Source organism: Cebus imitator, unplaced genomic scaffold, assembly GCF_001604975.1.
Source record: "Cebus imitator isolate Cc_AM_T3 unplaced genomic scaffold, Cebus_imitator-1.0 Scaffold44, whole genome shotgun sequence".
NCBI lineage: Eukaryota > Metazoa > Chordata > Mammalia > Primates > Cebidae > Cebus > Cebus imitator.
The window spans coordinates 4,478,779-4,500,656 of NW_016107359.1; the positions used below are offsets into that span (position 1 = coordinate 4,478,779).

The 21,878-nt window shown below is 42.8% G+C and overlaps 1 protein-coding gene across 3 annotated transcripts in view; it reads right to left on the reverse strand.

Moving 5' to 3' along the window:
• NPR3 (natriuretic peptide receptor 3) overlaps positions 1-21,878 on the reverse strand; it is a 63,812-nt gene that overhangs the window by 7,202 nt on the left and 34,732 nt on the right. For all 3 annotated transcript variants that reach the window (XR_001824665.2, XM_017526810.2, XM_017526809.2), the window contains exons 4-5: positions 6,054-6,189; positions 1,513-1,607 (exon numbers count right to left, since the gene is read on the reverse strand). Coding sequence is in view for 2 of the 3 variants with exons in the window: in XM_017526810.2 (XP_017382299.1) it covers positions 1,513-1,607; positions 6,054-6,189 (231 nt within the window). In the remaining variant the exon portion in view is untranslated. The remainder of the gene's footprint in view (positions 1-1,512; positions 1,608-6,053; positions 6,190-21,878) is intronic.

Below are 21,878 nucleotides of genomic sequence, written 5' to 3' on the forward strand. Positions count from 1 at the left end.
GTCTCAAAAAAAAAAAAAAAAAAGAGTTGCACTCTCCTCTCTGATGAATCCACCCTATTTGCACTCCAATTTCCAGGCCGAATTCTCTCTCTCTTAACTGACTCCTCTGACCCCTGGAAAATCGTTATTCTGTTGTGGTTTAATTCCATGGCCATCCCTCAGTTTCTGGTTAAAATAATTGTTTGATCAGCTCCTCAACCCTGATCTAGAAGTGCCTTCCCACCCAGGTTCTCGGGAGTCATTTCTCTTTTGTCTGAAAACAAGCACATGGCTCCAAAGTGGCTGGTGACGTCTCTTCTCCCTCTCCTGGCCGAGGCCCAGCAGGTTCTAGCAGGCCACGTCAGGTAACAGTAAGAGGAAGTCTGGATCACCACCAAAATATAACCATCACTGGTGTATACTGGGCACTTGCCAAGGGCTTTATACACCTTCTCCCCTGCAGCCTCACAATGGACTCTACGGAACTGTCTCAACCCACCTTTCCCAGGGGGGAACCAGGAATACAGATGAGACCCAGACCACTCAGTGGGCAAAAAAAAATCATTCATTAAACATAGTAAGGGTGAGTCCCGCTGCTTCAGCACTCCCCACAAGAGCCAGGCATCTATTAGGTTGATGCAAAGTAATTGAGGTTTTGGCCATTAAAAATAAATGATTAAAAATAGTGACAAAAAAGCCACAGTTACTTTTGCAACAACCTGATACACAGGAAAAACAAAGAGGAAAACAGCAAGTCCCATATGCCAGGTCCCATGAAGGGCACTGGAACAATGACCCTGGGAGCTGGCAATCAAGGAAACAGAGGAAGTAGCGTTCTTTGCTGAAGCACTGCACATCTGTATAATTTTATATGCATATTTATAATTTAAAATGTAGATAGTACTTTTCTAGGCTTCATTTGCTCTGAACAGAGGAAGTGGCATTCTTTGCTGAAGTACTGCATATTTGTATAATTTTATAGTATATTTATAATTTAAAATGTAGATAGTACTTTTCTGGGCTTCATTTGATCTGTTCCCATAATCATTATGATTTCTATGTTACAGCTAAGGAAACTGAAGCAGAGAGTTCACACTCCCAAGCACAGGAGGCTCATCTTTGTGTCCAGGGCACTCTTTTCTCTTCACGATGTTATCCTGAAGCTACATCATCTTTTGAAACATTAACACATGTTAAGTTTGTAACCACCCACCCTCCCACCCTTCCCCCAAAAAAGCTCAAATCTTAAGGGAGAGAATGCAGCTTCACTTTACTGATTTCACCCGATGACCCTCATGCATAAGACTAGGGTGTGATTCTTGGCCACTTGAAAGGTAGGATTTCCCCACTTACAATAAACATGGAACCATCTCCTGAAGTCTTCCTTGATACCCTCAACTAAAAGTTAAGGTTTTTCAACTCATTTTTTTTGGAAGCTGCATGGAGACAGCTCTGTGGCCATGAGAACAAATGCATTCCTCAGAGTACCCACGAGCAGAAAGAGCAACTGGAGAGGAGGTCTCGCGTGCTCACCTCCTGGGTGCCCGCCTCCACGTCAGTCATGGCGATCACAGAGAAATCCCCGTATCGGTCTCCGTTGGCATCTATGGACACCTGCCCGGCGATACCTACAGGACCGGAAGTGAAGAACTCAATGTTGGTTACTTAAAATACCTCTGTCTGCCAACAAAAACAAGAGAATGAATTGAAAGGATTTTTTAAACAAACTCATGCCACAGGGAATCTCATCAGACTCTGAGCATTTTTGTTGGCATTTTGGAAAGACATTGTAATTTCATCTGCGTCTGCATTCCTAAATTCTTAACATTTCTCCATTTAAAAATGAAAAGAAAAAGAAATAAATAATCTTCTTTGGGGTTATGTTTGAAAAAAGGTTAAGGCTAATCCTGGAAGCAGCATGCTTATCCCAGAGTTTTGTATTAATTTTTTTTGATTGCAGAGTTAGAAGTGAAGGTGGGGCACATTTATAGATTTGTCATGGGTTTGCATTATCGTTGGATGAATATTATAAAAGAAAAATCATTCCAGGCCTAGGACTCAGGGAATGTGCTTTTCTCCAGGCTGCTTTAATACACAGGAGAGCAACAGGCCTGCTTCGTGGGTCACCGGGGCCAATACCTAAGAAGAGCCATTCTTCTTTTTCCCAGTTGAGCTCTTCACTGATTGTTTATCCAAACGTTCTCTGCACGCTTAGTGCCGAATTAGTGCTGCAGCTGAAGCAAAGATGAATCGAACACATTCTCTGCTCAAGAAAGGGGCAGCCTGGACTGGGAATTTAGCTTGTTCACACCAGAATCTAACCACTTGCATTCAAATCCCAGATTTTACATTTACATAGCTCCATGACCTTGGACAAGGTACTTAGCCCTCTAGGCCTCAGTCTCCACAACTGTAAAATGAGCATAATAGTACCTCCCTACCAAGAGGCCACACAGATTAAATGAGATAAAACAAATACAGCACTTTCAACACTTTTAAGAGAAGTTAATTGTTTTCATCTACTGTTGTTATTACAATCACTATTATTACTACAATTTATTTTATAATTACTCTTGGTAAAGAACACCTGACCATGCCCACATCACTCAGAGGAGTAGCCAGAACATCAATTTGGAGAATCAGGGAGGATTCAGTGAAAGAGCAGGAATTTTATAGGGATGTTGGAGGAAGTCTAAGACTGGGCAAGCAGTAATCAAGAAATGGAAGAGAGGCTGAAAGCCCATCCTAGGTGTATCTACCAAGGCACAGAGGCCCAAAGAGACCAGAGGAATTGTGAGATTTCTGGGAAGATGGTCCATCAGGATAAAGGGAGTCAGTGATACAGAAGGCCAGAACAGGGTGGCCTGTCTATATCAGCCTGCGCAGTGGCTCACGCCTGTAATCCCAGCACTTTGGAAGGCTGAGGAGGGCAGATCACGAGGTCAGGAGATCGAGACTACCCTGGCCAACATGGTGAAACCCCACCTCTACTAAAGATACAAAACATTAGCTGGAGATGCTAGTGTGCACCTGTAATCCCACCTACTTGGGAGGCTGAGGCAGGAGAATCACTTGAATCAGAGAGGTGGAGGTTGCAGTGAGCCGAGATCACGCCACTGCACACCAGCCTAGGCAACAGAGTGAGACTCCGTCTCAAGAAAAAATATATATATGTCTATATCATAATTTTCATTCACTAAATAAGAGAATGCATACATCAGTCCCATTCTAATTAACTAAAGCTATTTCCTTTTCAACAGGGGAGAGTTCAGTGTAATTTTTAATTGGCCTTTCTATTGATTTGGTTCTCTCTGGAAGTACTGACTCTTCAAGTAAAATGAATGTCTGGGAAAAAGGATCCCAAGGGAAAGTTCCATCCTCCAGTGTGGCTTGGAGAGGGCAGGTATTTGGGTTTACTGTCCTTTGGGTTGTGGTTTGAAGGCCCACTGATTTTTCCAGACTTTGGTTTACTTTGCCGGAAACAGAATGGAAGTTACCATTGACTTTGATTTTTTTGTCTTCTTAATATAGACTGGTTACAAAGGGTCACTGATCATAAACTTGTGCATCCTTGACAGCCTATAAAACTCTTAAGTGATAAATACGTTTAAAAAAAAAAAACTTATTGACCATCCACAACCATATGTCATTCTGTTGAGAGTTGTTTGTGATGTTGTGTCCTGCTAAGTATTTTGCAGAGTATTTTATAAGATGAGATGGTCCTCATAATTTACGACCTCATTATACCTTTAAGCTATTGCAATTCTGCCAAGAAATGGGGTGAGAATCCTCAGCGTGGCCAATTAGCATAGTGAGACTTCACCTAAGAGTATCATACATACGGTGAGATTGTCAGTCTTACAGCAGAATTTTCCTGCACATAAGTAATGAGACTTTCCACTCTCATTTCCATTTGCCTGTAGTGGGGCTCAAAGTTTAAGCCACAGTCCTATTTACCTTGTCACTCTGACCTCTCACACAGAAGAAATCCAGTCTCTTCCCAGGCCATTTATTGAAATGAGAGTTGATCACAGGTTTCATGGCAATAAAAGCCAAATTTGTCAAATCGCAGCCAGAGTATTTTTCCCCTTGACAACTTAATGGTCACTTAAAGGTGACTATTAAAGTTAAAATTGTTTTTAATTTTAGGAAGTTTTGGGTTTTTCTTCATACAGATACCTTAGAGTTCCTTTTAGGCCTACAATCCAATGGACCACTGTTTAGCAAATAAAATGGGCTCTCTAAGCAATTCAAGCCGAAAACTTACTTTAGTCTCAATTATCTTTACATTCGAACAGATGAGATTCTAATTGTAGACTGAACTACACAGTTGATTGGTTCAGGACGAAACTGATCCCTTATACTGATATCCCTAATTCTCTTTATTGCATGTGTAGACCTGGCCCTAGAATAGGGACATTAAGATGGCCTATGGGAAAACTAAGCCCAGGCCCTAGCTCTAACTAAAATACATTCCAGCCATCATGGCCATCTACCCTTCCCTTAACGACCTCCCTCAGTGGCGCCCTCCAGCATCCCCCACCTCTGGCTCCTGTCCCTCTGTCAGAAGACCAAGAACAAATGACCACACCATGTAGTGAGTAATAGCTAAGAATGGGATGTGGCCGACCGAGGTTGTGTCCACAGATGCCATGTTCTCAGTGTATTGTGCAAAACTTCTGGGAAATTTGGCTTTGTCCTAATATGACCCCTGAATTTTCCTATTGGATTCCAGCTCCTCAACTGAAGCAGTCAGAAGTAAAGCGAGATAGTCCTGGAGGCCTACTCACCCATGGACTACAATCTGGCTAACGCTAAGGAAGGTGTCACTCTGGTTTTGAGTAAGACATGGCATCCACTAAAACCACCAGAGAGAAATGAAATCCAATTGCCCACGGTAGCTATTGCCCAGACAACTCCAGCAGGAGCTCAACCTCTCCCTACTGCCTGTCCTGCCCTCTCTAAGAACTGAGGACAACCTGAGGGAGTGGAGGCCCAGGAGTCCCATCTGAAAAAACACATACCCCAAATCTAAACTTGGCAGTACTTGCTCCCGCCATTGAAAAACGTCACTAGTTGGATTACAAATAGATACAGGCATACCCCAATGCATGAAAGGGCTCAAAGGAAGAGTGAGCATGATGTAAAACGGAAAGAGCTCTTGTTAGTCATTAACTGGCCTAACCTCCTCATCATACAGGTAAAGAAAGAGAAGCTCAGAGGACAAGGTTACTAGTTAGTGGGGGATGCAGGTTTTTCTGAACCCCAGTTCAGCAATTTTTACTGTTACCACTTCTCAAGTGATACCCATAAGCATATATAGTTTATTTTCCACAGAGCAGCCATAAGAACCCCTTTTAAACATAGAAGGCAGATCATGTCACTCAAAAGCCTCAGGTGACTTTCTGTCTCACCCAGGTAGAGCCCAAAGACCTCAGCGAGGCTCCCAGGTCTGCATGATCTGGCCCCATTACCTCTTGGGCTTTGGCAACGATCACGCTGCCTCTCACACATGGTGTCCACGCTGGCCATGTTGCTCTCTCGGGACACTCTACAGTCTCCCAGATGCACTCATCTTCATGTTTGCCACTCCCTCTGGAATTCTCTCTCCTAAACATCTACAGAGCTTCCCCCTCACTTCCCTTGGGTCTCTTCTCAACTTCGTTCTCACAGAGACCTTCCCCGACCACTCGAAACTAGCAGTCCCACTCCTCCTTGCTGGCACTTTCCAGCTCCCTATCCTACCTTATTTTATAGCCCTGAAAGGTGTACTGTATTCATTGTTTGTTGCTTTTTCCCCTCACTAGCATGTAAGCTCAAATGATTGCATGAAATGTCTTTAGTTCACTGCTGAATCCTCAGCACCTTGAACAGCACCTGGCATATAGTAGGTGCTCAATGAACATTGTTGAATGAATAAATGAATATGAAGTTGATATCTGTGTTATCCCTGCTTTACAGCTGAGAAAAGCAAGATGTTGGAAAGGCCCCACAGCTGCAACAGAGAAAAACAGAACCAGAAAAGAAGCAGCTCAATTGGCCCCATGTCATTGCCTTATAGATGGAATCCCCACCTTCAAAAGTTCTGTTCCATGTCTGCTGGATAATTTTCCCTCCATCCTTCTTGCTGTAACCAGCTCTGAGTACTTCATGTAGAGCCAAGACATAGAGGAGGATGGCATCGTGGAATCCTTCAACAAACATGTTAACCTGTAAAGAAAACCACAGATGGGTGAGCCAAAGCACCACATGACTCATGTCAGAAATAAGATGAGCAATCCAAAGGATTAACGAGTTATACTTGAAGTCTGTTAGCCTTGGCACAGGTGGGCAGAGGGGGCACTAACAAGAATCATGCCATGAATTTCCTGGCATGGCTCAGGGGAGAAACCCTTCCTCAGTTGGGGAATTTGGAGAGCCTATTTCAGAAGTCAAGAAAACTGTACCCATTGGCCAGGTCAAGTATTTCAAGTGTGCCCACCTTTGCCAATGGTCCCATTTGGACAAGTCCCCTCCTCCTTCCTTACATCTGCCTCTATCTCAAGCTTATATGAGTTCAGCATCCCCCTTGAAGTCTACCTCACCTTTAACAGCCCCACAATCTCTCCGTTCTCTGAATGTGGAGCATAACTAAGAAACAGTAGGGATCCATTCGCTTATATTTAGCAACTGTTGATACCTACCAGAGTGCTGATGCTTTGGGTGCAAAGAAGAGTGGACGCTGTAACTTCTGCCTGCCTGCCTAGCATTTGTGTGCTGTCTAACATTAGTAATAATGTCTCAGTCTCTCTTTCCAATTTGTGTTTTGGGTACATCTAACCGCTCCCCATCCCTATCTAAGGACAGGAGTGGAAAATAGGCTTGGACTATTGGGTTATCCCAGTTGAGCCCTGACTCAAATAATACAGCCCTTGCCCTCAGGAAACCTAAAGTTTTATAATGTAAACACTGGTCATGTGGACTTAGGGAAGTCACTTCATCTCTTCGAGCTTTGCTCTTATCATCTGTATATTGACCATGAGACTAGTACCTTATTTCAAGAGGTAGTTGTAAGAATGCTGTTAAATAAAATGCTTGGTATTATCATGCCTGGCACACATCAAATTCTCAACAAATAGAAGCGAAGGCTATCATGATATTTCATAAGCTCTAAAGTATTGGAGTCTCTGCTGTGCTCGTGGTCTGTTCAGAATACAGTATAAATACCAGAAAGGGAGTGGTCCATCTGACGGGCTGGAGAAGAACAGCAAGAGAGGCTTAAAAGCAGTGACAAAAGCTGAACTGAGTTTTGAAGATGAAGAGATGTTTCTCAGGTGCAGGCAAAGACACAGTCAGGGCACATTTTCACAGCCTGGTATATGTGGGGAACTGTAAATGTTTTACTAAGCTGGGAGCAGGAGAAACAGGGTCACACCAAGAGACAGGGATGGAGAGGTAAGGAGAGTCAGATCATCGAGAATCCAGAGACCACGCCGAGGAACTTGGACTGTCTTCAGCAGGCACCCAATCACGTTAGTTCACCCCTTACCTACATTAAAAGCAGACTTTGGTAAATTCCAGTACCACATTTAAACCCATTATAACATTCATTGGATATGAAATGAGCAAATACAATCTTGAAACACCAAAAGGCTTAAACAAACTCCAAAACAAACTCTATACAAAAAGTACAAAAAATCCAAGACTTCTTATATCAGAAAAAAGTGTCAATAATGAAATGCCAATGATGCAGAATGAACTGGGCATTCTGTAGATGACCACCTGACACGGCTTAGTGGGGAAAACCCACTAACCGCCGCATCTCTAGAAGGAAGCCTTGTGGGAAGAGAGGCGCAACTGACCTTCTGCATCACCTGATTCAGAGGCACAGACATTCACAACAGACACAGCTCAGCTACTGGATCTACTTGACCTTATCCCACCCCTAGGATGGGGAGTCCTGTTTGCATCACAGAAGCAGGTATTTCAGGTTTGCCAAAACCTAGTGCTGAGAAGCAGTCTAAAATAATGGTTAAAAATCCTGGGCCGCCTTTCCAGCTCTGCCACTTCTAGTTGTGTTCTGGTTTCCTCATCTGGAAAATGAGAAAAATAACAGTGCCTATCTTATGGGGATGTCATTAGGTTGAAACAGATTAATAAATGTAAAAAGACTTCAAATAGTGTCTGGCAGAGTCAGCATTCACTGTCGGCTTTCGAAACTAAGCAGGATCTCTAAGGTCTAGAGATAGAGAATTATTCACTTAGAGATCCTTCTCAGTTCCAAATTCTTATTCAAAAAACAAGTGGTTTTCTTACAGGTATCACATATGTTATTGGTCCCTTTTACACTCGGTGGGAGAGAAGGCTACTGTTCATGCTGTTCGTACCCTAGACAGTTCTCTTTCTTCCACAACACCAAGCTCTTTATTCCACTCTAGTATGGCAGGTGCAGTTCAAGTGGTCATCTGCTGACCCTCTGCAAAAGGCGGAGGGTGGTGGGAAGGGGAGCTGGTTTGCAAGAGAGCTTGGAGTTAGCTGGCTGGACACACAGTCCAGTCCTAGCCCTGACAGGCTACTTAATCTCTCTAATCTTCAGTTTCCTCATCTGTTAAGTGGGGGTTTAGTACCATCAGAGAGCTCTTCTGAGGATTAAATGAACTAGTGCATGTAAAACACCGAAAATAGTTCCTGGGACCATAGAAGCAACTGATAGATTCTGGCTCTTACTCTTAGCTGTTGAGCTTAAATGTCAGGGTGATTATTTCTTCAGTCAAAGAAAAATAAAGTAGAAATAACATCTACTAGTTAAAGAGTTTTCTGCTCATTTAGCTATGCCACTTTGATTTTCCAGAGGAATATGCAATTTCCACTTAGGCCATGAAGTCGTTATGGCTTGAGAAAGTCTACATGCTGATGAATTCTAATAAGCAAACTTTAGCGGTGTAATTTCATTCTCAGGCCACAGTTTTTTTAAAGTTTAAGGTCTATCTTCTCTTTGATAATTTTATAGCAGCCGGCCTGCTACAGGGGGAAGTCAGAGAATCACAGATTCATGGCCTGTGGGTGATGCCAGGTGCCCTCCAAAAGCTCTGATCAAATCCCCTTCTTACTCTGAAGATTGAAAGAGCATTCATTGCTTTCCTCAGTCTTCCTGCATTCTGCACTTCTTGTACAAGGGTTGTGCCCTGCAAGCTCCTTGTTCCTGGGGTTCTCAAGACAGGCCTTGCTTAAATTCTGAAGCACCAGCCATTGGGCATCACCCACCCACTTCTCATCCTACTCCTTCCGTTCCCTCCTCGAAATTCTAACCCAGGACCAAAGGGTTGATGTTGATCACCAAAGGACTGACTATGCGCCCAGCACCACATCCTGTCTAGCCCTTCCCCTTCCTTCCTCCTTGACATGCCATCTGAGCTGCCCCCTCTACAATCCAGGATAGGAAGAAAGATTACGTGGTGGAGAACAATGAACTTGAGTTACTTTTGTCCTTACAGGTTTGATAGTAGAAGAAAATAGACAGGCCCTGAATACGTGCCCAGGTCTGAAAACACATTCTAGCTTGATTTGCAGATGGATCACAAAATTTACCTTCTTTCTTCTCAGGGTGGCTGAGTGTCTCCCTCTCCTGCCAAAATTAGCAGGAGAGCTGCTGACCCCACTGAGGTTCGCTGGCACCCACCCACTGCGGGGGAGGTTTCATAACACCTACCTCATAGGACCTCAAGCCAGAAGCGAAGCCCAAAAGACTGGTTTTTCTCAAGAAGAACATTCGCATTCTACACGTGATTCTTAGTGGGAGGAAAGCCCATTAACATGTTGTAGACAATGAAAATTAAATGTGCAAATTAAGAAAATATAAGAGAGGGAAAAAAAGTATGAAGTTGCCTTAGGAACACTTTCTATGGAACCTCCAGGCTGAAAGGAGCAAGATCAGCTGATGTGTCCCCTGCCTGTGGACAGAACAACACTTGAACCTCAACGTCCAAGTCCTGACTAACACAGGTCATGCTGTCATTACCTACACAGGTAACAGGTGGGATTCCCACAAGGAGCATCCTGTTCTAGTAATTAGCATCGTTTATTGCCAGGAAGTTTTCCTTACCGTCATCAGCCCTAAGTCCTAATTAAGTTCCTACATGCAGCCATTTCCTCTACTAGATGCTCCGAAAACTGGGAGAAGAGAACAATGCAGTTTCCAATCTCCACCAAACAGCACCGCTGTTACCTATGAACACACAGATGGGCTCTGCGCATGCGTGTTGCAAAGTTGTGACATGGGCCTCGCTGGGAGCCAAGCTCCGGGGTAATCATTATTGGTGCCGTTTATCAAACAAAGTAGACTTCCAACGAGATGAAAAGCATTCACCATTTTCCACTCATTCTTGCCAGAACAAGTTAGCATGACAAGAGGGCATTAACTTTCTTTCATTTCTACTTCCTTTTTTTTGAAACAGAGTCTCACTTTGTCACCCAGGCTGGAGTGCAGTGATGCAATCTCAGCTCACTGCAGCCTTGGCCTCCCCTGTTCAAGTGATCCTCCTGCTTCAGCCCCCAAAAGTAGCTGGGATTACAGGCATGCACCAGCAAATCTGGTTAATTTTTGTATTTTTTGTAGAGACGTGGTTTCGCCATGTTGCCCAGGCTGGTCTCAAACTGAAGCTCAAGTGATCCGCACACCTCAGCCTCCCCAAGTGCTGAGATTACAGGCATGAGCCACTGTGCCAGGCCTGTCATCTCCATTCTCTTGATTCTGTCCTCTGCAGCAGGTCAGAATGGAAGAACACTGTTTTTGCCCCGGCCTTCCTGTCTGAAAGCACCCGCCAGCCACATCTATTTATTAGTGATTTTTTAGATCCTCTATCATGAGGACAGCTGAATAGAAATCATGTTGTTGCTGCTTTTATTTTCTAACTGATCATAAAGGGTCGCTGCTCATGGCCTGGCTCCCAACAGTGGCAGCGAGCCATGGTGCTCTCACTTCTCTCTGAAGACACAAATTCATAGTGAGATCAATTCCTCAGTGCCTGTGCTCCAAACAAGTCAGTGTAGAATGCTGCGGGCCTCAGCTGTTCTGTAAAGTGAGAGTGATCCAGCTCTCGGAGATGCCTGGATATCTGAGAAAGCCTGTCGAGCTCTCAGATAGAGACTGCTGGAAGAAAATCACCACGTTCAAAGCTCAGCGAGGCTATCCTGGCGCTTTGCCTGTGGTGTTCACAGGAACTCAAGCATAGCACACAGTAGTTCTACCTTCCCTACCACAGACCAGTGGTTCCCAGGGCAAAGGAGGGAAGCTGAGGGTGCCTGGCAGCATTTCTCAAGAGTCCCTTGGAAAAGACATGCCATCTAACCACCCGTTTGGTTGAAGGGGAGATGGGGAAAAGGGAAATTTGGATGGAAAGTAGGTAAGAGAGGAGATGGGCCCATCACAGGCTTGTCCCCTATCATAGTGAACAATGGTCGAACCACCTTCTCTGACTATGAAATGAAACTGGTCCAGCCCGCCTGGACCATTAGAGGTGGTAGATAGCAGAAGGAAGTGGTCTGGGAATGCTGTGTGCATAGCATAAAGGTTAAAGAATATTCTGCATTTGATGAACACTTTACAAATGCAATAGAGTACCTAGACTTCAATTTCCTTTTAAATCATTAAATTAAGTGTACAATTTATGGTCACAGCAGCAACTGCCATAAACTAAGTAGCATCACAACCTCCTCATCACCAAACAGAGGGAGGTCTCTTTCTTACTGACAGTGACCCCAATGTCTGTTCTATAATGCACCTAACTTCGTGGAATTCACACTTGGCCACTTGACTTATTTTAGCCTTGAGGAAAGTTCAGCTGAAAATCTGCACCCTTATCCCAGTGGAACTCTGGGAAAATGCAAAGGGCGGGTGGCTGACAGTCAGGAAGCACAGCAGGGAGAGAACCGGGGTCTTCATCTACAGCTCTGTGCACAGCAGAAGCATCGCTGAACCCCTGGCATACTTCTTGCTCCCCATACTGAAGTTAGAACTTACTTGGGGTGGGGTCTGATGTAAGTTTCCCAAATAACTGTCCCCATCATGGGCTCAGCTCTGCACCAGCAGCAATTCCCTGGGCTGGCAAATTAACATGGACCTTCTTGAAGTGTGGCTGCCTACAGGCTGTTCTCTCTCTCATCGCCTAGAACAGACTGGATCATTAAACAAAAACAGTCTTAGGAAGATCATTAGGTAGAGTTAGGGCCCTCACTCACCTCCTATAATGACAGGGAGAGCAGAGGATCACAGAGCTGGCACATGGAACCTGGAGGCACAAGCACAGCCTCAGCAAGGACCGCTGGTCCTGTTCGTGAGAAGCAATGAGATCTCTGTGGGCACCGATGTTTGGAATTTGTAGGTCTGGAGCACAGGTAAGTGAGAATGACTTTTGAAAACTCTCCCAAGGCTCACGCAGGGAATATGGTCATCTGATATATTTGCCCTTTAGATGTGTCACGCATGCATCTTATACAGATGCTTCTCATCCTATCATCCTCTTGAAGGCTTAGTTGAGAAATGCACACACTTACTGACATAATAGTTCCTGGCCTTCAGACGAGCAAGTGCGTGACGTCTGTCCTAGGCCTGGATGATTCACTGCCAACCAGATATGCCTCTGGAAGGCTGGTGACCCAACCCCCACAAGACCTCTCGGGACACATGCAGGCCTCTCTTCCCAGGGGCTGTGTCCTGTCAAGGCACGAAGTTGAAGTGGGCAAAGGCATAAACCAAAACTCAATAGGAGAAGGGCGGGAGCAGGAGTAGGAGCTGCATCCCACTCACCCTGCAGCTGTGCCGGGCAGAGATGCGGACAGGAAGAGGGGTGACCGGGTCGAAGGAGATGGAGACAGGGAGAAAGGAGAGGGACAATATCTGGCCTCATTAGTTCTGATAGGCCAAAATCAGAAGGAGCATGTAATTCTAATTTCTCTGACTTGATGATACCCTCTTAAACCAGTCCTGAGAACTTCAGACAGCTTCCCTTGAATTTCTTGGGTCACCTAGAGATATGTTTACAAAGAAGAGATGAACAAAAATACAGGTTTTTATAAGGGTGACTTTTTTTCATTTCTGTTTTATACCCTAAAATGAAACTTCCCTGTTTTTATTTAAGCAATTTCAAGGTGTGGTGAGGACTGAACTAAGATCCAGAACCCCAACTCCGACAGTTTAATTTTGTCCAATTCTTAATTCAGAGTTTCCCAAGCTGCACTCCACAGGACAGTAGCATTCCCTGAAATGTTAATGAATGGTTCTAGAAATAGCAGTATTTTGGTTAAACAGGTTTACAAAATGCTAAATTAAACAAAGTCAAGCAGTTCTCTTCACTGCTGGGCAATAATTATAATAGCCAACTTTTATTGAACACCTAATATATGCTAGGAGTTATGTAAACATAGATTGAGTTCTGTTGCACCTTACAAAACATTCGTAGATGGGTACTGTTATTCTCCTATGACAGAGACTGTGACTAACATCCTAACAGGAAAAAGAGATCTTGGTCAGTGGACGGGGTCAAAACTCAAGAACACATTGAGTGGGCAAGTTTTTAGGAGTCTAAAGCTGACTTGCCTGGTTATAACATTCATTCTATTGACACATTTGTTCAGCCAACAAATATGAGAAAACAGTTTTGTGCTCCAGTTTCTATTTTTAATTGGCCAATAATTGGGTGGCTCTGCAAGTGAGCATGTACGCTGGGGGAGACAAATGACACAGGACTAAGACTGACAATGTCCTTCAGTGCCTGTGACTGAGTCGACCTCCAACCCATCATCAGGGTAAGCAAGGGACAGAACCTACGCCTGGAGAGGGAATGAGAGGGCAGAAAATGGAAGAGAAAGGACAAGACAGGACATGAGACAATAAGCTAATTGTCCCTTGTCTCAACCTGGTCTTTAAACCAGCAGCTGACAACATCTTGACTCCGGAATCAGCTCAAGTGAATAAGGATTTCTGCTAAGTTGCAAACTCGCCAAAGATGCCTTTAAATAAGCCAGATATGAAGGATGAGTGCCCAACCTCACATAGCAGCTAAACACATCAGCAACTCCACCGGGTAATAAAAGATCTACTGATTACATGTTTTCCAACTAGCACTTACTGTGAATAAGATGACTTTGGTTTCGAAGGTTCTTTATTTCAGAGTGATAATCATAATAATAACCTTGATAAATAACAATAATAATAAAGGTAGCGAAACTTCATTTATCCAGCCTCATCCGGAAAAAAAGATGTTTCATATAAGCAAATTTTCCAGGTTCCTTAATGTCATTTCTCTAAGTTTCAAAACTTTTTATACAATCCAAAGACCTTTGATTGGAAATGCTTCTAAAATGAACCACAGACGTTGCTGCCTTGGTAACAGAAATATGCTGCCTGTGATGTGTAAGGCCATGATCATGAACGTTCCAGTAGCTTCCATCACTATTGAGGTGGGGACTGTGCTGTCTACACAATGCTGACATCAGACTTGTGTTTTTCAGATATTATTTCTTCGTCCGCGCTGGTGGAACATGAGCTGAGGACCCTCACTCCTTCCTGCCACGCTTTCTCCCCTTGGCTGCTGGTCCCTTTCCTGCTGGGGATCTCTAGGGTTCTCAACAGCTCACAAATCCAGTCTAAATGCTTCAGGAGGGAGAGGAACACTGTCCATTGCTAGCCATCCCCCAGATGAACTCTGTGCTTCACTTCTTACAAAACCACTTGGATTTTCTGAGCATGTCTTGAAGTACTTCACGCCTTAGCCCTGGGGCTTGAACTGCCCTCCCAGAGGGCTACATGTCACCTAAAACAAAATTCTACTCAACTTTGCTGGATATTCTCAGGTTACCCCTCCGGTCCACTTCTCACCCGTCTCCAGCCAGCCCTGTGCCCTGGGAAGCTGACATATACACACAGCACCAATGGTGGTCCCCCCTCCATCCTCTGGCTTCTGGTGGGATTGGCAGGAGGTGAGAGGATATAGGAGACACAGGTGGGATGCCAGGAGCCTGCTCTCCCAGACCAGATGCCACAGGCAGTCCCCGCCAGCGGCCACAGGCCTTGCAGGCTCTGGAAACATTTCCTCCTCTTGCTCCTTCCAGTCTAGGGGTGATAACAGCTTCCTACCATGTTCATAAGCCCTGGGGTTCTTAGCCATCTTTTGTAGATTTTTCTTAACATAGCTTTGTAAATAGTTCCTTTATTTATAGGTTGCATTTGATTTCCTTTCAATATGTCGTCTGTATCCTCCAAAGACCCTTAGGGACAGAGATCAACCGTATGTGAGCCGCTCGAACCCCTCGCTGAAGCTTTCTCTGAACCATCCAATTCCTCCTTCCTTCCGTAACTGCACTCACTGAAAGTTCGTGATAGTCTCACTCACCAGTACATTTTGCACTTTTGCACATCTGTGTACCTTGATACCGCACAAGCTCCTTGATGCACAAGCCAAACCTCAGGTATCTTTGTTAGCCTGGGACCTAGCCCTATGTCAAATACAGAGACTGCACTCACTGAAATTAATGCCACTGTCACCAGTCACTATTCCTGCCACTGTCATTGTGCCTGCCTGTAGACGCCATCATCCCCTCTCTGTCGCTCCCTCTAACATTCTATAAGCTAGGGGAAGAAATCACAAGGCCTCTCATGCTTGTACTTAAAATTGGGGTAAATAGGCTCTGAGTGAGGATTTGAAAGATTCCCCTGTGATAAAATTAATTGATTATGTGTCTATTTTAGCTGCTCAGAGGCTTTTGTCACGGACTTCTTTGCTCTTGACTGTGTCCTGAATACCTGAGATTACCGTAAAACTGGCTCAGCAGCTGCTGTGAAGGGGAAGGCATCCAGGCTTTAATACCGAGACAGGGATGCTCAACCTATAACAATTAGTAATTGCAGTTTTTGCCATTACTTTTAATGGCAAAAACCTACAAAGGATGGTTAAGAACCCCCGGGCCGGTGAACACGGTGGGAAGCTGTTACCACCCCTAGACCATCAAAAGTAATGGCAAAAACTGCAATTACTTCTGCACCAACCTACCTAATAACAATATGCTTCTCAGCCAGTGAATGGGCAAACTCATTTTTTTAGAAGCCTTTCCTATCAAGTTTGCTCTAACAAAAAGAAAAAAGCTAAACTAAATATTATCTCCATCATGAGAACCTTAATTCTCTACATTTGGAATACTGATTATGGGTGAAATTATTGGCAACTTTTGGGTGTCATTAGTACAAACATTGTTGTTTTTAAAAAGAGAGTTCCAGTTGTGGAGGCATCGTTTGTATTAGGTTAACTCTTTTCAGATATATTTCTATCTATGTGGAGGCATAGTTTGTATCAGGTTAACTCTTCAAAAATATTTCTATCCTGGAAAAATTCTTTTTTTTTTTTTTTTTNTTGATACGGATTCTCCCTCTTGTCCCCAAGGCTGGAGTGCAGTGGCATGATCTTGGCTCACTGCAACCTCCGCCTCCCAGGTTCAAGTGATTTTCCCGCCTCAGCCTCCCGAGTAGCTGGAACTACACGCACCTGCCACCACACCTGGCTAATTTTTCTACTTTTAGTAGAGACCAGGTTTCACCATGTTGGCCATGCTGATCTCAAACTCCTGACCTCAGGTAATCTGCCCTCCTTGGTCTCCCAAAATGCTAGGATTAACAGACATGAACCGCTGGGCCCAGCCAAATTTTTTGAAGAACTAGTTGAAGGCACTAGAAATTGACCAAAGGCAGACAGTAGCTAGCAGAGATTTGACCCTCAAAGTAAGAGATGATACTACTTGGAAACTAAATTGACAGGGCTTTCCCCTGAGGGTAGGGGGCAGCTAACACTCAAGGAGGTCACAAGCTTCTTGGCTTTAAAGATCAGAAGACACAGGTGAGAGCTGATATCAAGGGAGTAAATCCTGGGAAGAACAGAGCCACAGAGAAAGGAGCATCCAAGTCTTTTCATAAACTTCTGTTGTCTGTGGTTAATTCCTAAGCTGTACAAGCACAAAGGAGACATCAGAAGTCCAGGAGACGGGGTAGGCTGAGAAGCTGAGGTACATCTGAACTGCTGCCCTCTGCACAGAAGAGAGTTTGGAGTTTGAACCCCACAGAGCTAAAGGAAATTGGGGAATGCCTCAGACTTTCCACTAAAACCCTACAAAAGGACCACACATTAGGAGTCAAGACTATGTCCAAAGACTAACAATTCATCCTAAGACTAAAAGCAAAACCAAAACAGAGCAACCCTAAGAAAGAACAAAACCAAGTTTCCAAAAGTTCAAAGATGTCCATCAGTAATTTATCCACCTGCTAGAACAAAAATTTACTCTTCATATAAACACTACGAATACAATCTTTATAACATATCCAGTATAAAATCAAAATATACTGGACATGGGGGGCTGGAGAGGTGACTTATACTCGAGAAAAATATCATGAATAGAAAGTAGCCTGGAGATGATTTAAATGTTGAAATTAGCAGATAAGAGCTTTAAAGTGGCTATAATAAATATGTTTCGAGACATTTTAAAAAGATGTCCAAAGAGGCCAGGCACGATGGCTCATGTCGGTAATCCCAGCACTTTGGGAGACCAAGGCAGGCAGGTCACTTGAGGTCAGGAGTTCAAGACCAGTCTGGCCAACATGGTGAAACCCCGTCTCTACTCAAAAAGAAAACAAATACAAAAATTAGCTGGGCAAAGTGGTCATTGCCTGTAATCCCAGCTACTTGGGAAGATGAGTCAGGGTAACTGTTTGAACCCAGGAGGCAGAATTGCAATGAGCTGAAAGTGAGCCACGGAACTCCAGCCTAGGCAACAGAATAAGACTCTGTCTCAAAAAATAAATAAAAGATGGCTAAAGAACAAAGCTGGAGGCATCACGCTACCTGATTTCAAACTATACTACAAGGCTACAGTAACCAAAACAGCATGGTACTGATACCAAAACAGATATATAGATCAATGGAACAGAACAGAGGCCTCAGAAATAATGCCACACATCTACAACCATTTGATCTTTGACAAACCTGATAAAAACAGGCAAAGAGAAAAGGATTCCCTATTTAATAAATGGTGTTGGGAAAACTGGCTAGCCATATGCAGAAAACTGAAACTGGACCTCTTCCTTACATCTTACACAAAAATTTACTCAAGATGGATTTAAGACTTAAATGTTAAGACACAACTCTTTCAAACAACAACAAGACAGCCTAATTTTTAAATGGGCAAAGTATTTCAACAGACAGGTCACAAAAGTGAAGTAGCCAACAAGCACATGAAAAGCAGCTCCAAACCGCTTGTCATCAGGGGAGTACAATTTAAACCACAGCAAGGTAGCATTTCACATCCATCAAAATAACTAAAATTAAAAAGCTGACGACAGCAAATGTAGATAAGGTTGTAGAACAACTGTAGCTCCTTACGTTGCTGGTGGGAATGTAAAATTATACTACTTTGACACCTTCTTACAAAGTTAAACATGCATCTATGCTATGATGCAGCAATTTGATTCCTGGATATTTACTCAACAGAAATGAAAGCACGGATCCACAAAAAGACTTCTACAAGAATGTTCGTTGCAGCTATGGTCACAATAGCTCCAAACTGGAAAAAATCCAAATGTCCATCAACGGAAGAATAAACAAACAAATTGTGGTGTATTTGTACACTGTAGTAGTTCTCAGCAACTTTTTTAAAAAGAATGAACTACTAATATATGCATCACCATGCAAAATCTCAAAAGCAGCATATAAAGTAAAAGAAGCCAGCACAAGAGTATAAACCACATGATACAATATGTGCTATATGAATTCAAAACTGGACAAAACTAATGCATAGTAATAGAAACAAGAATGGCTGCTTATGGAGATGGTAATTGATTGGAAAGGGACATGAACGAACAGTATATGATCCTGCAAATATCCTATATCTTGATTGGAGTGGTGCTTACAAGGACATATACTTCTATCAAAGTTGATCAAATTTTACAGTTAAGATCTACATGTTTCATTGCATACAAATTTTGACAAAATAATAAAAAGCCTTATCTTTTAGATGTATACCAAAATATTTACAGATGGAATATGATGCCTTAGATCTGCCTCAAAATTATCAGGATGTGAGAGTACGGGAAAGGTTATAAATCAAATTAGAATTAGACTGAGCCGATAATTGTAGGATCTGAGTGATAGGGGCATGGAGTTTCCCTTTACTGGACTTTCTATTCATGTATATTTGAAATTTGCCATGTTTAAAAGTTTTGTTTATGAATCAATTCCCTAAATGAACAACCCACACCTGGAAAATCATAGATTTTTCACAGTCAGTGCATTTAGAACATATGAAAACCCATTAATAATAAGGTCAACATTTATATTTCTGTTCAGTCCAGTACTGTTTTCTCATCATTTAACCAAAATAATTCTTTTAAAGAAACAAATTAAAAAAAAAAAAATTTGCTGCTATTCTAAACCCTTAGGGAAAAAAACAATATGTTTTAAAAAAAAAGACAGTTGTAGATCTCAAATGTCAACCTAAAAGGGTGGGGCAACACACCAAATGATCAACACTCTCTTATTCTCATTTGCGATCCATCATAATGAACTGATCTAAATCATTCTGGAACCCATTTTAAAAGTCTTTGGAAACTATGGAAATAGTGAATTTAATATGCTTATAAACTATCAGGAAAAATAATAATTCCTTGTAATTATCCTGAAAGTATCTCTTCAGTTTGAGAATTCCATTGTCTTCAAATTTCAAGAAATGCCCCATAGTCTTCACAAGGTTGGATCATGCTATCTCATATATTTTAAAGAGACTGATCTTTTTAGCCTGTTTCATAAGAAAATTGTTTTACTCCTTTGGGCAATTAAAAGGTACTCTATTTCTTTTTTGAAGTCTTTAAGGCTAACATACTCTACTAATGTGGTGAGACTTACTTCTCTTAAGAAATTTACCAAAACCATACAGAGTATTCCAGATGCAGATGTATCATGATTTGGAATCATAAAGATATTCTCAATTTTTTGAAAGGTAGAATGACCAGAGCCCAATAAATACACTGGCCACCATCCAAGAGAGACTCCTGGGTACATGTCTTAGGGGGGTGCATTATCTCAACCTTATCGGCATTTTTAACAGCCTCAGAAAATTACAGATCACAAAATTTTACAACTGGAAGGGAATTTAGACCTCAAACAGTACAGCTAGTAAACTGTAAATGAAAAAAGCCCACAACAGTTGCCTGATTCATCCAACATGATGCAGAGGGAAGGATGGAGCTGCAACTAGAACTGAAGTTACCTAACACCAAACAAGCACCTTTATCATCAGCGTCCCTGTGTTTATCAAGCAATACATCTCCCTAAACAGCTAACTTACCCCCAGGGATAGAATTCCAAGTATATCAGCCTCTTCTTTAGAAGACTTAATATGACTTCTCTAGCAAGTATAAAGAGTTCCAAGATGTTATCTGCATATCAGTAGGGATTAAAAGAAAGAAAGTTTGCCCTAGCAAACACAACCTTTAATTAACTGTCAGGAAAATATGAGCCATGAAAAGAACAAAAAAAAAAGGTAACACTGGATACTAGATTGTTAAAGTCAGTCTTAGGGTTGTTGAAAAGAATTTTGTAAACTGACATAAAGCCAGAAAAGAAGGCTTAATCTCTTTAGATCCACTGCTGATAAAGCCAATTCATCATTATTTAAGGATCTGCTATAACTTTTTAAGACCTGAGATGCAGAATTTAAGGGAAAAAAATCTTAACCAGAGCGTTCTCAAAGAACTGAGTCATCAAAATCTTTTATGTCAAATATCACTCTGTTATCTGATGCAAGGGCCCTCCCTCGCTCTCAGGGCATAATGAATACATTATGGAGGTCAGCAGTCAGCTCACATTCTTCCTCTCCACCCACATTCTACTGCATTCCTCGTGAGCCACTTCAATGTCCCTGTGCATTATCCATTCATTCAACACCACCGGAGCCTCTTGGTTCCTTGCCTGCCATTATTTTATCTCCATTCAATTTCATCAACTCACTTTTTTGCACACACCCTCTACCAATGTCTCTCTGACTTTAACATGCAAACAGTGCCTCCTGAGGATTTTGTTCAAATGCAGATTATGATTCAGTAGGCCTAAGGAATGGGGGACTAAGATTCATTTCTACAATCTCCCACGTGATGCTACTGCCACTGTTCCACAGATCACCCTTCGAGCAGCAAACCCATAGAAGTTATTATCGCTTGGAATGGCTCGATTTTCAAAATCCTTGGAAAAGATTATGAAATCCCTACTATCCCCTTGCCTTCCTACACTCTTCTCTGGGCAAAATAAGTTCTTTGAACTCAGACTTTCATCTCCCTTGATTCCTCTTCTAGGCTTGGTCACAGAGCTCTGAATGGAGCAGTCTCCAATATGAGATGCTGTAGATAGACATAGTGCTGTTCAGGCAGAGGTGCCAGTGGGAAACCGGAAGTGGGGGCTGTCACTCAGGAGAGAGGTTGGAGTCAGAGATGGAAAGTTAGGTATTATCCACATAAAGGTGAACATCCTGCTCAGGCAAGCAGATGTGTTACCCAGAAATGGTGTTTAGAGAAAAGGGCCAAGGGAAAAACCTTGGGAAGCATCAATATTTGTGGAGCACGTGAAAAAGAGGCATCATCAAAGAATACTAAGAAGGACACAGCAATGTAGGTAGAGAACTTGGAGATGATGGTGTTTTGGCAGTCAAGGAAGTAACAAATTTCAGAAAGACACAGGTCTTTCCAAACTGCTCCTCTAAGAAATCCCTCCACTCAAGCGGGGTTATTTCACTATTCCTTAAATATGTCTAATGCATCTCTAATTCTAAGCTTGGATTCCCCATATTTGCCTCGCTTAAGAGGCTCATCTCTACTCATTATTTTGACCCACCAT